The 15,353-nt window shown below is 48.4% G+C and overlaps 2 protein-coding genes across 2 annotated transcripts; one reads left to right on the forward strand and one right to left on the reverse strand.

The window, feature by feature from the left end:
- Positions 1–563: 563 nt before the first annotated feature.
- On the reverse strand, positions 564–4,609 carry Psmb5 (proteasome subunit beta 5). The gene is made up of 3 exons (XM_021181814.2): positions 4,385–4,609; positions 3,111–3,417; positions 564–926 (listed from the first exon to the last, which is right to left on the reverse strand). Exons 1-3 carry the CDS (start codon positions 4,580–4,582, stop codon positions 637–639), a joined length of 795 nt encoding a protein of 264 aa, XP_021037473.1. The 5' UTR covers positions 4,583–4,609; the 3' UTR covers positions 564–636.
- Positions 4,610–11,900: 7,291 nt separating this feature from the next.
- On the forward strand, positions 11,901–13,991 carry Psmb11 (proteasome subunit beta 11). Its single transcript, XM_021182638.1, has one exon. The coding sequence runs from the start codon at positions 11,909–11,911 to the stop codon at positions 12,815–12,817; it is 909 nt and encodes a 302-aa protein (XP_021038297.1). The 5' UTR covers positions 11,901–11,908; the 3' UTR covers positions 12,818–13,991.
- Positions 13,992–15,353: the final 1,362 nt, after the last annotated feature.

Below are 15,353 nucleotides of genomic sequence, written 5' to 3' on the forward strand. Positions count from 1 at the left end.
CGGATTTCTGAGTTCGAGGCCAGCCTGGTCTACAAAGTGAGTTCCAGGACAGCCAGGGCTATACAGAGAAACCCTGTCTCGAAAAACCAAAAAAAAGAAATTCCCAGATTTATCCTGTTTGATCATTCTACATTGCATAGTCTCCTCCTACCCCAAACACAAGACCTTCCCTCTGCAGCCCTACCCACAACATCCCAGTGCATCTTTCCACCTCATCAACTTTTCATCTCTTCAAATTGAAGCAGGAAGTCTCCCCCTCCTCCCCGCCTTTCTCTCCTGCTTTGCTGTTAGCTTCAAGACTGGGGACATTAATGTATTCACCAGACTTTGTCCTCAGACCACCGTTTCCTGTAATTACAGTGCCTTCTCTCTCCCTGTCCTGGCCTGACTGTACAGTGCTTAGAGGAGGGGCAGTGTGAACAAGAGGCGGAGAAATGGTACAATTTTAGCACCCAAAAAAGCAGCACAAGCAGCGAGTGCATCAGGAGCCCACCACCTGGTAACATGCTTACCCATGATTCAGAGTGTCACCAAAGGCACCGAAATAACTGTGGACTCCACTCTGAAAGAGGTACTATTATTTATTATAGCCATGGAGAGCCACCTAGAGATGCAGACAGCCGCATCTACCTTCCCTCAGGGGACAGATACACTACTATACTTGTCATGTAAGTCAGCTACATTGTCACTGGACACCCGGATCCAGCCATCCTCCCGCACGTGGTAGAGGTTGACTGCCCCTCCAGAGTAGGCATCTCTGTAGGTGGCTTGGTAGATGGCTCGGCGGGCCAGGTCATAGGCCTCCTCCACTTTCAGGTCATAGGAGTAGCCTCGATCCATAACGCCGTAAGCATACACGGAGCCAGAGCCCACTGAGAAGGCGGTCCCAGAGATCCTGTTCCCCTCGCTGTCAACGTAGTAGAGGCCTGAGGTGAGCAGGGAACGAGAAAAAAGACATCATTTTTTTGTTATTTTAGTCATCTGCCAAGATGTTTTTATTTTCCTTAATAGAGATATAGATCTACAACAGAATACACCTCTCTTTCTTTCTTTCTCTCTCTCTCTCTCACACACACACACACACACACACACCACCCCGCCCCGCCCCGCCCCCACAAAAATAGGATCTCCTCAGGAGGCAGAGGCAGGCGGATTTCTGAGTTCGAGGCCAGTCTGGTCTACAAAGTGAGTTCTAGGACAGCCAGGGCTACACAGAGAAACCCTGTCTCAAAAAAACAAAAAAAAAACAAAAAAAACAAAACAAACAAACAAACAAACAAACAAAACAAAACAAAAACAAAAACGAATCTCAGCACACTTGGGAGGTGGGGGCAGGAGGATCAGGAGTTAAAGGCTAGGCTTGACTATGTATTAACTTTGAGGTCAGCCTGGGCTACATAAAACCCTGTCTCAAAATAAAACGGGCTAGAAAGCTTCCTTGGCAGTTAGGAGCACTCGTTGTTCTTGTCTAGGACCCAGGTTCAGTTCCCAGTATACACGGGGTGGCTCGCAACTGTCTGTAACTCCAGTTTCTGGGGATGCAATACCCTCTTCTGTCCTCTGTGGGTACCAGACATGTAAGTGGTATACACACATATATACATGCAAACACTTATATATGCATACAGGAACTCACAAAGCAAGAAGTCAGAGAAAGACAGAGTCAAATTTATCCTGAGATTTCCAGATTCCAGAGCACCATACCACCCATCTCTCCTCACAGTATGCTAACCGTCCCTCCTGCTCTCTCGGCAACTCAAGCATGCTGGCCAAGTCAAGCACAGGACTTCAGGAATGGTGGGAGATAACACTTAAAAAATAACCCCAGGGCTGCAAGAGTTAACTTCTTTTAGGTCCAAAAAGAAATGAAACAGAAATGACAACGCTATAGCCTAGCGTTGTCACCCAACACAGTGGCTAGCGACTGCATGAAACTGACTTCAACACTTGAAATGGTACTACCGCCAAGTACTGAGAAATAATTTGGGCATTTTATATAAAATTAACTATACACCAACTCCACTAGTTTTACTGACTTCTGAGCTACAATGTCTCTGTGTGCTCCAGGCTGTCCTTCTGCCATACAGCTTAGGCTGGCCTCCAACTCTTGACCCTCCCTAGTGCTCTAGGGTCACAGTTGTGTATCACTTGGCTTATTTATTTTTTTTACAATGAGGGCCAGTGAGGTGAGTCAGCATATAATTGTTGCTTACCACCAGGCCTGATGTCCTGAGCCCGACCCACAGAACAAGAGAACCAACTCGAACAAGTTATCCTCTGAACTGCAGATATGCTGTGGGATGTCTTTGTTCACACATACACACACAAATAAATAATTTAACTTAAAATTTAAAAGGGGGGCTGGGGAGATGGCCCCCAGGGCAGGGGGAAGGAGGACAGGCCACTCTTGCCAAGGACCTGGGTTTAGCTCTGAGCACCCACGTGTGGCTCACAACCATCAGTAACTGTATTCTAGAGGATCCAATGCCCTCTCTGGCCTCTTCAGGCACCATGAATGCACTGTGGTGCACAGTCATACATGCAGACAAAACAACCATGCATAGAAAAGAGCACATTTTTTTTTTCTTTTGTTTTTTCGAGACAGGGTTTCTCTGTATAGCCCTGGCTGTCCTGGAACTCACTTTGTAGACCAGGCTGGCCTCGAACTCAGAAATCTGCCTGCCTCTGCCTCCAATGTGCTGGGACTAAAGGCGTGCGCCACCACACCCGGCTAGAACACAATTTTTAAAGTTTACAATTCCCCAGTACAAATGTTTTCTAGTCCTTATTATTGCATAGGAAAGAAGGAAAGCTGTTGTGCCAGACATTGTACCAATTGCTCGATGTGCACCACACTTAACTGCTGCTATGGTTCACTCAACCAGTTCCCAGATGAAGAAACAGGCTAAGGTCAACTGACTAAGCAGTGAGTGACACAGCAAGTCTAACTCTATGCTCTTTCCTATTCCATACAAGGCCTTCTTTGGAAAGGGAAGGAAGAGCTGAGAACCTAAAAACGCATCCATTCCCAGCACCCGTTAAAAGCCCTCAATTCTCCCATCCATTTAACCCCTCCCCACCATGGCTCATAGGACCGCCACACAACTCACCAGGGCCTCTCTTATCCCAGCCACAGATCATGGTGCCCATGGACAGCCCCATGCCTTTGTACTGATACACCATGTTAGCGAGCAGTTTGGAGGCTGCTGCGACCGAGATGCGTTCCTTATTGCGAAGCTCATAGATTCGACACTGCCGAGCCAACAACCGCTCCCAGAAGCTGCAATCCGCTGCACCCCCAGCCATGGTGCCCAGAAGGTACGGGTTGATCTCTATCACTTTCTTCACCGTCTGGGAAGCAATGTAAGCACCTGCGGTGGCCCGGGAATCCGCTGCAACAATGACTCCATGGAGAAACTAGTTAAGGTCAGAGAAAACAAAAAGAGAGGCCCGTAAGACCACAAATACTCCCCATACTTTATTTTTGTATAAATACAGAAAGATAACCTGGCTTTGCATCTTTTTGGATTTTGGAATCGACTTCTTTTTTTTTCCGAGACAGGGTTTCTCTGTATAGTCCTGGCTGTCCTGGAACTCACTCTGTAGACCAGGCTGGCCTCGAACTCAGAAATCTGCCTGCCTCTGCCTCCCATGTGCTGGGACTAAAGGCATGCACCACCCCTACCCGGCGTAATCGACTTCTTATGTTAAATGTCATCCGGGTTTAACAGCAGTTCCTGATTTATGAATAGCCCTTTTACTCACTTTAAATATGAAGTAGCAAGTTTAATGAAATAAAGACACCCTAAGGGGACTGGAGAGAGAGCTCAGTGGTTAAGAACACTGGCTGCTCTTCAGAGGTTCGGTTCCCAGTGCTCACAGGGTCTGCAACCCCAGTCCCAAGGAACACGACGCCCTCTTTTGGCGCCTGCGAGCACGACACACGTGGTGTATATACATAAAGGCAAAACACAAAAAATAAGAATAAATCTTTAAAGACTAGACTAAGATCCAGAGCTAGTTATTGTAGGGCTGGAACAGGGACCCTAACTGTTCGGTACCCACTTCGATAGCCCCTGGACTTCATCAAGCTCAGTTTATACAAACTTTGGTGAACCGCGACAATGGCTTCCTCTCCCCCACCCCCCACCCCCGCCACGGTCCGCTGTTCCCAGGTAGGGCTCCTGAATAGGGGCAAACTGGGGTCGCCTAGGAGCCAACCCACGCTGTCCGTCTCCTTCCCTCACCGCCCCCACCTCCGCCCACCTCTCCTTTCTTAAGGTTACGAGACAGTGAACCCGCCAAGGGTCGGGAGGAGGGGACCGAACCTCCGCCCGACCCGGTTCCGGCTGGGATGCCGGAGAAGCGCGAGCTGTCTGAGCACCTTGAAGGCCAGGGTGGTGGTTCCGTGAAGCATTTCGATTCGCGGCTCCTCCGGGACGCCCCAGCTCGGCGCGGCTAAGCTCAGCCCATCACCAGGACTCCCCGGACCCAAGTCCAGCAGATCTGCACCACCTCCGAGCCCAAAAAACCCGTGCTGATTCACCGGCATCGGCCGCTGCAACACGCTAGCCAGCGCCATGTTTAGCAAGGGCAACAGGAACTGCCACAAGATTGGCAACGCCGCGACGTCACAGCTTCACGTCCAGCTAAGTCTAGACGGAGGCGGCGCCATTTTTACTCAGGGCAACCACGCCTCCAAATACCAGCGCCGGTCTGTGTTCACCTAGGAAGGGTGGCTGAGTGGTTAAGATTACCATTTTTATTTTGGCATCGAAGTAGTACGTATAAGATTAACTTCTAATTTCTAGAGAGTGGTTGGCATGTTCTCGTCGAGTGAGGGAAGCGAATTCGGCCATCTTTGAGAAGGGCGTGACTGCTTAAGACTCCTAACTGGTCACTGCCCAGGCCCAGGTTCAGGTTGCAAGATGTTTCTTTTTTTTTTTTTTTTTTTTTTTTTTTTTTTTTTTTTTTTTTTGNTGGTTTTTCGAGACAGGGTTTCTCTGTATAGCTCTGGCTGTCCTGGAACTCACTTTGTAGACCAGGCTGGCCTCGAACTCAGAAATCCGCCTGCCTCTGTCTCCCAAGTGCTGGGATTAAAGGCGTGCGCCACCACCGCCCGGCGCAAGCTGTTTATTTCTCAAAACCCCGGTAAGGAGAGACTGAAGTTGCCATTTTCTTTAAGGCCACCTATCCTAATCCTGGTTCAAATAATTGTTTTCAGACCATTTTCCCATGGTATTGATTCAGCCGCAATAGTTTGTTGTCAACAACAAAAACCCCACCGCCTGTTTTTGATAGCATTTGTATACATACCCTAGCTGGGGTTTTGTTGTTGTGGCTTTTTGGTTTTTTTCTTTGTTGTTGGTTTTTAGGGTTGTTTTTTTTTGTTGTTTTTTGTTTCATGCTCTACTATCCAGATTGTTCTTAAATTCACTAGGTAGGTAGGCCAGGGCTACCCTCTTAACTGGCCAGGTTTTCCTGACTAATGAGAAGGCAGGCCTGAGCCACACACCAGTCTCACTGCCCCTTAAAGGTTTTTCATTTGGTGTTTCTTCTTGATATTTAATTATTGTTTGTACATGAATGCTCTGTCTACATGTACTCCTGCATGCCAGAAGAGGACATCAGAACTCATTATAGATGGTTGTAAGCTACGGTTGCTGGGAATTTAGCTCAGGATCTTTGGAAGAGTACTGAGCCATCTCTCGAACCCCCTTGTTAGTTAGTTTGTTTTTGTTTTTGTTTTTTGAGACATAGTCATGCCTTGAGCTGGAATTTGCTTTGTAGACCAGGCTGGTCTCAAACTGGGACCCTCACACCTCCTCTGGCTCCAGAGCACTGGGATTAAAGGTGCTTCACCATTGTAGAGATAATCTCTTAGGCACTGTGTAAAAGCATTCACCTGTCAACAAAAAGTCTATGGTCAGTGAGCTGAGGCAGGATTAGAAGGTGGATGGAAAATAGTCAGGCACAAGAGATGGGAGATTCGCCCTGACCTCTGGAAGAGATGGTTGCATGAGCCCGAGGAGAGGTAAGCAACGGCACGGCTGGACTTAGACTACTTTACAAGGATAACTGAGTTATGAGTCAGGGGACAGGCCAAAGCTACTGGCCTAAGCAATTGTTCAGAAGTATTGTCTTAGAGTTGTTATTTCTAGGTGGAAAAGCATGTGGCTACATACCACACCCTGCTAATAGTAACCGATTTTTAAGATTCTCTTCCACCCTTTAGTGAGAATTTTAAGTAATAAATTGCCTGAAAGGCAAATAAAATAAAGAAGAAGAAGAAAACCACAAAGGATTGGTTAATGAAAAAGTAGATTTTCCCTTTAATCCCAGCACTTGGGAGACAGAGGCAGGCAGATTTCTGAGTTTGAGGCCAGTCTGGTCTACAAAGTGAGTTCCAGGACAGCCAGGGCTACACAGAGAAACCCTGTCTCGAAAAACCAAAAAAAAAAAAAGTAAATTTTCAGTTCAGCACCTGCTTTTTTGTTTTTGTTTTTGTTTTTGTTTTGTTGTTGTTGTTGTAGTAGTTTATTTGTTTTCAAGACAGGGTTTTGCTGTGTAGCCCTGACTCTCCTGGAACTTTCTCTGTTGACCAGTCTGGCCTCCAAGTCAGAGATCTGCCTGCTTCTGCCTCCCAAGAGCTGGGATTAAAGGCGAGTGCCACCACCCCTGGTTTAGCACCTGCATATTTAAGTCAGTAGAAATTGACATCTGAGAACCTGCAGGAGAGGTTCCGTAAAGATCTATGAAGAGACCTTAGCTGTAGTCTATCAGGCTTAGGCACTTCACTGTGAGTGGGTGTCCTTGATGGCCTCTTCTTCCTCCCCCACCATTACCTCGCAACACTTTAGGATGAACGGCAAATCAGGAACTAGGCATACATACACAGTGTTGCTTCCTGCTCTGTCTATGGGGTCTGTGTCTAGCTTGTTGTATTCACCTCTCAGTTCTAAATTCTCCTTTCTCTGGATGCTCAGCTCAGTCCCTCTCCTATTACAGATTTTGCGTGTGCAGTATTTTTCATGCTGAAATCTGGCAACCTTTTTCAAGTCTAACCACCAGAGTTAGGAAGATTTCATCTGTGTCTCACACTTTGATAGTGTGGAAAATGCAAGGTAGGACTTGGGAGATGGCACGGTGAGTAAGAATGCCTGATCTTACTTCATTTTGCTTCACCACAGTTTGGAGTTCTGTGAGTTCAAGGCCAATCTTGTCTACTTAGCAAATTCAAGACCAGTTAGGACTATAAAGTGAAACCCAGTCTAAAAAACAAACACATTTTTCAATTACATTCTCCCCCCCTCCCACCGTGTGTGTGTGTGTGTGTGTGTGTGTGTGTGTAAGTCTGTGTTTATACACCAAAATGGGGTTGGAGGTCAGAAGACAATTTGCAGGGAACATTTCTGTCATCTACCATGTGGGTGCTGAGGATCAAACATGGTGTCTCTTCAGGCTTGGTGTCAGGAGCCCCTACCTGCTCAGCCATCTTGGCAGTCCTTCTGTTTCTTATCCCTCCATCCTGAAATGCTCTCCTAAGCTAGTTTTCTGGTCCCAAAGGTTGTCACTCTCTAATTCACCAGCTGGACAATCAGATTGGTTTTCCTACAAAGAAGTGATACAGTTCAGAGGTGTGGAGGTCAGCATGGATATAGGTCAGCTGACACAAGTCATCAGTGGTGGGTTTATCAGAGAGATCTGGGGTCCACTGGGGTGCACTGCCCCTCAAAACTAGAGCCTTACGAGTGTGTTTGCAGGTTGCCTGACTTTTCCTGGAGATGGGACACCAAGGACAGGCCAAAGAACTATTGCACCCAGGTGACCCAGTGAGTTTATGTGAGGTTACTACTGTTGCAGGATATTTTATCACATTATGAGCCCTGAGATTGTGAACAGGAAAAAAACCTGTTTCTTGTGGTGTGGCTCAGCATTTGCACATACCTTTAACCCAAGAGCTTTCTGATTACTGTTGAGGTTTGGTCTGTTCCTATATATTATAATGCTAAATACTGCCCCCCAAAGTCTGGTTGCCCGCAGGGATGAAGAGAGTCTCATGTACACCAGATGCACATGCTATGTAACCTTGCTCCTTAACTTCAAACTATTGGTTGACTAAAAATGCCTACAGCTTACACCTGGGCAGAAGAGAGGTAGGTGGAGTTTCAGTTCCTGGCCTTGAGGTCTGAGGCAGGACAGGATGAAAAGAGAGAAAAGGTCAAGAGAGGAGAAGACATCATGGGGTAAGTGACTATGAGAACTGGCCACAGGGCTGGCCACTTAGAGTAAGAGCAGTCCAGGTGGGACATGGAAAGTCATATCTCGGGTGTATTAGCAGGAAGGTAGGCATAGTAGCATAGAGGGTAGATATCTGCCCAGCTCTAGTGCTTTAAGGTTAAAAATATATATAATAAATATAAAAGTTTTGTGTCTTTTATCTGGGAACTGAATGATTAAAGGCAGGGTAGAAACTCCCAATTGAGATTAAATACTTTCTTTTTTTTATTTTTTATTTTTTTGGTTTTTCGAGACAGGGTTTCTCTGTGTAGCCCTGGCTGTCCTGGAACTCACTCTGTAGACCAGGCTGGCCTGGAACCTAGAAATTCATCTGCCTCTGCCACCAACGCCCGGTGAGATTAAATACTTTCTATAACAGTTTACTGTAAACAAGTAGTTGGGCTCAGCCAGAGCACACCCCTTTAACCCCAAGAGCTCTCTGTAAACAGGAGCTAAAGAAAGTCAACCCTAGGTCACGAGGTGGAGCAAGCAACCAGCTGACAGGGAGTGAGCTTAAGAAAACCCAGGAAATCCAGGACAGCCAGGGCTATACAGAGAAACCCTGTCTCGAAAAACCAAAAAAAAAAAAAAAAAAAGAAACCCGGAAAGAGAAAGGGGGGCCTTTGAGTTAAAGGGTATTTAAGACAATGTGGAGAAGGAGGAGTAGTTTTTGTCTTCTGGGATGTTGATGGAGGAGGAAGGGCAGCTGGGTGCTTTCTCTGCCTCTCTGACCTAGCAGGCTTCCACTGCAGCGTCTGCCTCCTGAGTCTTCATTTGGTATATCAAATGTTTGGGATTTTGTTTTTAAAAAAAATAAGTTAGAGGTGCATGACTGAGTGGTTACTTAAAGGAACCTGAGCAATTTATGGAAACTATTCTACTGAAAAATAGTCTCTTTCCTGATGTCGTCCAGTGTTCTGCCTCTCCTCTGGCGGGGTCTGGGCACCGCTGACACACCAGCTGGGGAGGGCAAGACAGAGTCTGGGATGGGGAGGCTTCAGTCCTCCTCTCTGGGGTGTCCGAGCACCTGTGTACACCAGGCTGGAAGGGGATGGTGAGGCTCTGGAGAAGCAGGATCTGGTCTGGTTTGGAGCGAGTGCCAGAGGAGTGGGAGAAGAGAGTAGGCCTTCTTTGAGAGTCTTAGTGTTACAGCCTCCCCCATGGCAAGCTTTAATAAAGCAGCTCTCTGAGATGATCTTGGCTTGCTCATATTTCTTTATTGGGGGTGGATGTGAATGCATACGCTTTATTCAGGCGAACCAGGGATTATATAATTTTGGGAAGGAGTGTGAGAATATCCAGGAAGAGAAGGCCATTGGCTGAAGGCCAAGGCCATTAAGATGCCTCTTCTGCACGGAGAGTCGTGTCAGGTGCTCCATGGCCACCCGTGGGCACCTTGTTCCAGAGCAGACATGGAGGCAGGGAGGGAGCAGCCTCATTCATGCCGACTAAGGTCTCTGAGATGCCTGGGGTTTGAGTGTGCTCCACCTCACCACTTTCATGCCCATCTGGTGGTACAGTCTACATGCCCTACAACTGGGGGGCGGGGGGGGGAGACATGGCTCAGCAGGTAAGAGCACACTGACTTCTTTCAGAGGACTTGAGTTCATTTCTCAGCATCTCCATGACGGTTCAGAACCGTTTATAACTCTAGTTTCAGAAAATCCTATGCCTTCATCTGACTTTCAGGGACACCAAGCATGCACGTGGCGTACATACTAAACGCAGGCTACATACACAGAAAATAAAATGAATCAATGAACTAAAAACCCACACAACCCTTAAGTGCTTTTCTATCCTTGGGCAGGGGTAGGGCCTGGGGTGTGTCACCTCCTGGGTGTGTTCCCCTTTCCTAAAGGAACGTTAGTGGGGAGGTCTGGGGCGGACCCTGTGTGCATGATCACATCTGCTCTGATTTCAAGAAGGCAATGGCTCTGTCCTACCCAAAAGACAGAGTTCCACAGCATGACACATGCCTGTAATACCAGCACTTAAGAAGCTGAGGCAGGAGGATAGTGATTTTGGAGCAAACCTAAGCTACAGAGGGAATTGAAGGCCAGCTTAAGCTACAAAACAAGATCCTACCTCAAAAAAAAAACAAGGCAGTGTTCCAAGACTCTTGAAGCAGAGGCAAGCAGATCTCTATGAGTTCAAGGCCAGCCTAGTCTACATAGTGAGACACTGTCTCAAAAACAAAGAAACAAAATGCCCCCCCCAACCAAACAACAATAACAACAAAAAACACTGGGTATGATGGCACACACCTGTAATCTCAGGACTTGGAAGGAGAGTTCAAGGTCAACCTGAACTAACTATATGTGGTGTTTCATGCTAGCCTGGACTACACAGAGACACCTTGTCTCAAAAATAAAAACCAACCAAATAAACAAAACACGGAAATAATGAGGAGGAGGAGGAGGATGGGGAGGAGGAGGAGGAGGAGGGAGATAATGGTCCCAAGCCACAACCTTACCTTTTAAGCCCATACTGGGGAAGGATTTCAGAATATGTGGTATTCTTAAGCCAGACATTGAGGGATAGGATTTAAATGCTGAGGATGGAAGGCATAGAAGTGGAAACTGTCCTAGGGACAGAGAAAGAGAAGAGGCCTTGGTGAGTGGATTTGGACCTGACTCTCCTGGGCTCCCACTGGAATGCTGCTGACAGATGTGTGTCACTGTCTCTGCCTTTCAATGTGGGTTCTGAGATCAAGCTCTGGTTGCCAGGCATGTGGAGCAAGTGCTCTGACCTACTGAGTGACCTTCCCAGCCTAGAGTTACCATCTGTGTACAGATAGAAAGACCTCTTTGGACGGGCGTGGTGGTGCATGCCTTTAATCCCAGCACTTGGGAGGCAGAGGCAGGCGGATTTCTGAGTTCGAGGCCAGCCTGGTCTACAAAGTGAGTTCCAGGACAGCCAGAGCTATACAGAGAAACCCTGTCTCGAAAAAACCAAAAAAAAAAAAAAAAAAAAAAAAAAAAAAAAAAAAAAAAAAAAAAAAAAAGAAAAAAGAAAGAAAGACCTCTTTGTCCTTAAAGCAGAAGAGGGACTCTCGAGTTCTGGCACTCTGACCCCTCAGTAACCTGCTTTTCTGGGAGGAGTTTGAGTGTCTTTCTCCTTCTCCCACTTACAGATACTCTCTTGTCCTTTTCTGTGTTCCAACACAGTCCATGTTATGTTGGAAATCTTTGCCTGTCTAACGCCCCACACAGCCAAACTACGGAGGGCCCAGATCTCCTCTGCTTGGGAGGGATCGCCCCGATCCCCTGCCTCTACCCCCCTTTGGGTAGATGCCAGATGACAGACAGGAGACTCCATTGGTGACTCTTGCGTGCATCACAACAGTGGAAGGTCACACTGACAGGTGGCGTCTTCAGAGTGTAGGAACCGCAGCAGGCTTGTTCTGTCTCCCCTTGGCAGTTCTCTGAGGTGGGTGGAGATCCCTCACCAGCCAATTCCAAAGCCTGATCTGAGACCGAGGAGAAATGAAGCATTAGTTCACATGTCTTACTCCCTGGTTCTGGCTGCAGCCCAGCTTCTCCACAGCGTCCTCCTCCTCCTCCCCCTGCTGACCCAGGCCTCAAATGCAGCCCTCCCTGCTCCTTCTGACTCTCACTCAGCCTCAGGGATGGCTCTTCAGGATGTGTGCAAGTGGCAGACTCCTGACACTGCCAGACCATCCGTTCACTTGCCTCAGGCCAGTGGCTGGGCTGTACCCCGGGGCTGTGACCCTCAAACCTTCCTGCAGATCCATGGACCCAGGCTGGCTCATGGCACCACTACCCTGGCTTTTCGCTTCCGTCACGGTGTCATCGCTGCGGCTGATACTCGGTCCTCCTGTGGCAGCTATGTGGCGTGTCCAGCCTCACGGAAGGTCATTCCTGTGCACCAGCGTCTCCTGGGTACCACCTCTGGGACCTCTGCTGACTGTGCCACATGGTACAGGGTGCTGCAGCGGGAGCTGCGGCTTCGGGAACTGAGGGAAGGCCAGCTGCCCAGTGTGGCAGGCACGGCCAAACTCTTGGCAGCTATGATGTCCCGCTACCGCGGTCTGGATCTGTGTGTGGCCACTGCCCTCTGTGGCTGGGACCACTCTGGCCCTGCTCTCTTCTATGTCTACAGCGATGGCACTTGTCTGCAGGGAGATATCTTCTCAGTAGGCTCTGGGTCTCCCTATGCCTATGGTGTGCTTGATTGTGGCTACCACTATGACATGACCATCCAGGAAGCCTACACCCTGGCCCGCTGTGCTGTGGCCCATGCCACCCACCGTGATGCTTATTCAGGGGGCTCAGTGGACCTCTTCCACGTTCGGGAGAGCGGATGGGAGTATGTATCCCGCAGTGATGCTTGCGTGCTGTATAAGGAGCTGCAGAAAGCCCGGAGCTTGGAGCAGGAGCTGGAGGCAAAAGCTAGTGGAGTCCATTCGGAGCCTGCCGAACCGCAAGGTGCTCGAGAATGTAAAGAACTCTTTGTGGAGCAAGAGGAGGTGACGCCAGAAGACTGCGCGATAATAGTGAAGACTGAGACAATGTAAGAAAGGACAGAACTTGGGGACTGCCAGGACAAGGGGTAGGGAATGAGGCTGCCTTGGCAGGGTTAGTTCTGGGAGCAGCCTCGGGCATCTGGCTCTCGCCCTTTTGGGTTTCCTGCTTTGTTTAAGTCCCCATCCTCTCTGCTTCCCAGAGCTACTGATGTCTCCGTCCAACATGTTCTAATGATACCCAATGGATGGTATAGCCTCCTTCTGCCTCTAAAGTGACTCAACAAACACTCGTTGCATGGCTACTGTGTGCCAACTGTCATGCTATGTGCTGGGCCCTCTTTTGTCATTCCACCCCAGTTGGTATTCTCATTTTGGTCCTTATCTGGTTTGTTTTCTCTTTCAGCTGGTCACCTTTTCAACTTGGTCAGGCTGGACGGCCAGGAGAGAGCCTAGTTTAGTGATGGGCTTGTCTCTGCTGGCCCTCCACACCCCGACCCCCACCATGACTGTAATGGCTATAATGATTCCACCTATACTGAGTGCAGTTCCCATGACAGCTTTTGCAGGCATGATTGTTTATTGAAGCTGGGTCAGGTTTAGAGAGTTACAGGACTTACCCAGGTTACAGTAGGTGACAATGTTGTGGGGCTTAAGACACTCTTAATCCTTCCCCAGCTCTCTGCATCTTTCCCTCCCAGCCTCCACTGTCTTGCCTTTTTTTCTGCCTGCATTGCAGGCTTCTGGGGAATGGGCCAAACCCCTGCCTGTTGTCTGGAAATGAATGAACTCCAAGGAACTCATGGGCTTGGAGGGGAGAGCTCAGAGAAGCTGCCCATTCCCGGTCTCATCTTGCTGTGTTGGCCAGGGTTTGAGCCATGTCCTGTAGCACACACATCCCTGCTCTCTACCCTGCAGATCTCTCCCTGTTTCTTTGCTCCGGCCTCTCCTGGTTGTTCCTGCTGGAGAATGAAGACCAGAGGCAGGGTGCTGTGCCTCTGGTGCCAGCTAGCACATCTGGCCTTCCTGGCCTGCTCTGGCATTCTAGGGAGCCTGGACTTGGACATTCAGGATTTGAGCTTCAGGAGCATCACTGCCCCCTCCTCAGGGCTGGGCATCCAGAGAAAGGGAACCCAAAGAATTTTCCTCTCACCCGGAGCCTCCAGTCCTAAGACTGACAACTGCTTCTCCTTCCTTGACAGTGTGCATTTCGAATTAAGAATTCTTTGAAATCAGACTTAGACTTACAGATTCTCACCCAGACTCTCCAGACTCTGGAGAGTCAAAAGGCAAGCTGGGGAGCCCAGAGAAAACGAAGGATGGGCGGTGGTGATGCACAACTTTAGTCCCGACACGCAGTAGGCAGCAGCAGGTGGATCTCTGAGTTTGAGAATAGCCTGGTCTACAGAGTGAGTTCCAGGACAGCCAGGGCTACACAGAGAAACCCTGTCTTGAAAAACCAAACCAAACCAAACCAAGCCAAACAAACAAACAAACAAACAAACAAACAAAAAACCCTACAAAAAACAACAACAAAAAAACAAACTCCCAATCCCAGAGTGCTACAGAAAGGTTCCCAATACATGGGGTCTGGCTTGCAAGCCAGGGTGGAAATCTGGCTATTGGCCTTCAAAGCATCCTTCATCCCCTGCAAACTCCCTAGCCTTGGGGAAGAGATATGATCCTCCAGGAGTGACATCCAAAGGTTAGGGATACTTGGAACATCCTGGTCCTGAAGAAGCAGATGAGGAGAGTAACTTTTTTTTTTTTTTTTTTAAGATTTATTTCTTTTCTACACAGAGAAACCCTGTCTCGAAAAAACAAAAAAACAAAAAAAAAAAAGAAAGATTTATTTCTTTTATATATGTGAGTACATTGGTCCTGTCTTCAAACACACCAGAAGAGAGCATCAGATCTCATTGCAGATGATTGTGAGCCACCGTGTGGTTGCTGGGAATTGAACTCAGGACCTCTGGAAGAGCAGGCAGTGCTCTTAACCTCTGAGCCACCTCTCCAGCCTGAGAGGTAACTTTTGCACAGGCATAAGTGGGTTCAGATTCATGGTCATTGATGGGGGTCTTATGTCCAGCTGTAGGGGAATGAGTTAAGATAGGCATCCACACTTCAGTGTGGTGGGCGAGGCATATGTTGTTGTTCTGTGGAAGAGAGAGGAGCAGCATTTGATTCAGAGCAGCCGCTGCAGCCTGTGTAGCACAGAGCTAGCCATTGTGCACAGTGGAGAGCCACAAAAAAGAGGAGGTTGGGGCAGGGCTGTATAGGAGCCTATGGCTGCTCCTCACCCTGGTCTACTCTGAGGCTTTCGGGCAGTGAACAGAGGCAGGGGCAGAGGGATGGTCTGGGACCTGGGATGAACATCTGGGACCAGCCAAAGGCTGCTGTGCATCTCAATCCCCTGAGATGCTCTGCGCCTCTCTTCTCAGACTGGACAAGAAGGCTAGAACCCTGAAAGAGCAGAACCTGCATCTACTTCCATCTCCTCCTCTCTCCTCTCTCTTCCTTCCATGATCTTATCTACCTTCATTCTTCTTGGCAGGTGATGAGATACGTAGGCTTACAGGTTTTGCTGATG

This window comes from Mus caroli, chromosome 14 (assembly GCF_900094665.2).
Source record: "Mus caroli chromosome 14, CAROLI_EIJ_v1.1, whole genome shotgun sequence".
Classification (NCBI taxonomy): Eukaryota; Metazoa; Chordata; class Mammalia; order Rodentia; family Muridae; genus Mus; species Mus caroli.

Coding starts and splice junctions, on each gene's coding strand:
- Psmb11 (XM_021182638.1), top strand. CDS start 11,909: ATGGCTCTTCAGGATGTGTGCAAGTGGCAGACTCCTGACACTGCCAGA.
- Psmb5 (XM_021181814.2), bottom strand. CDS start 4,582: ATGGCGCTGGCTAGCGTGTTGCAGCGGCCGATGCCGGTGAATCAGCAC. Junction 3,418..4,384: donor CCACCACCCTGGCCTTCAAG/GTGCTCAGACAG, acceptor GACCTTAACTAG/TTTCTCCATGGAGTCATTGT. Junction 927..3,110: donor CTGGGATAAGAGAGGCCCTG/GTGAGTTGTGTG, acceptor TGCTCACCTCAG/GCCTCTACTACGTTGACAGC.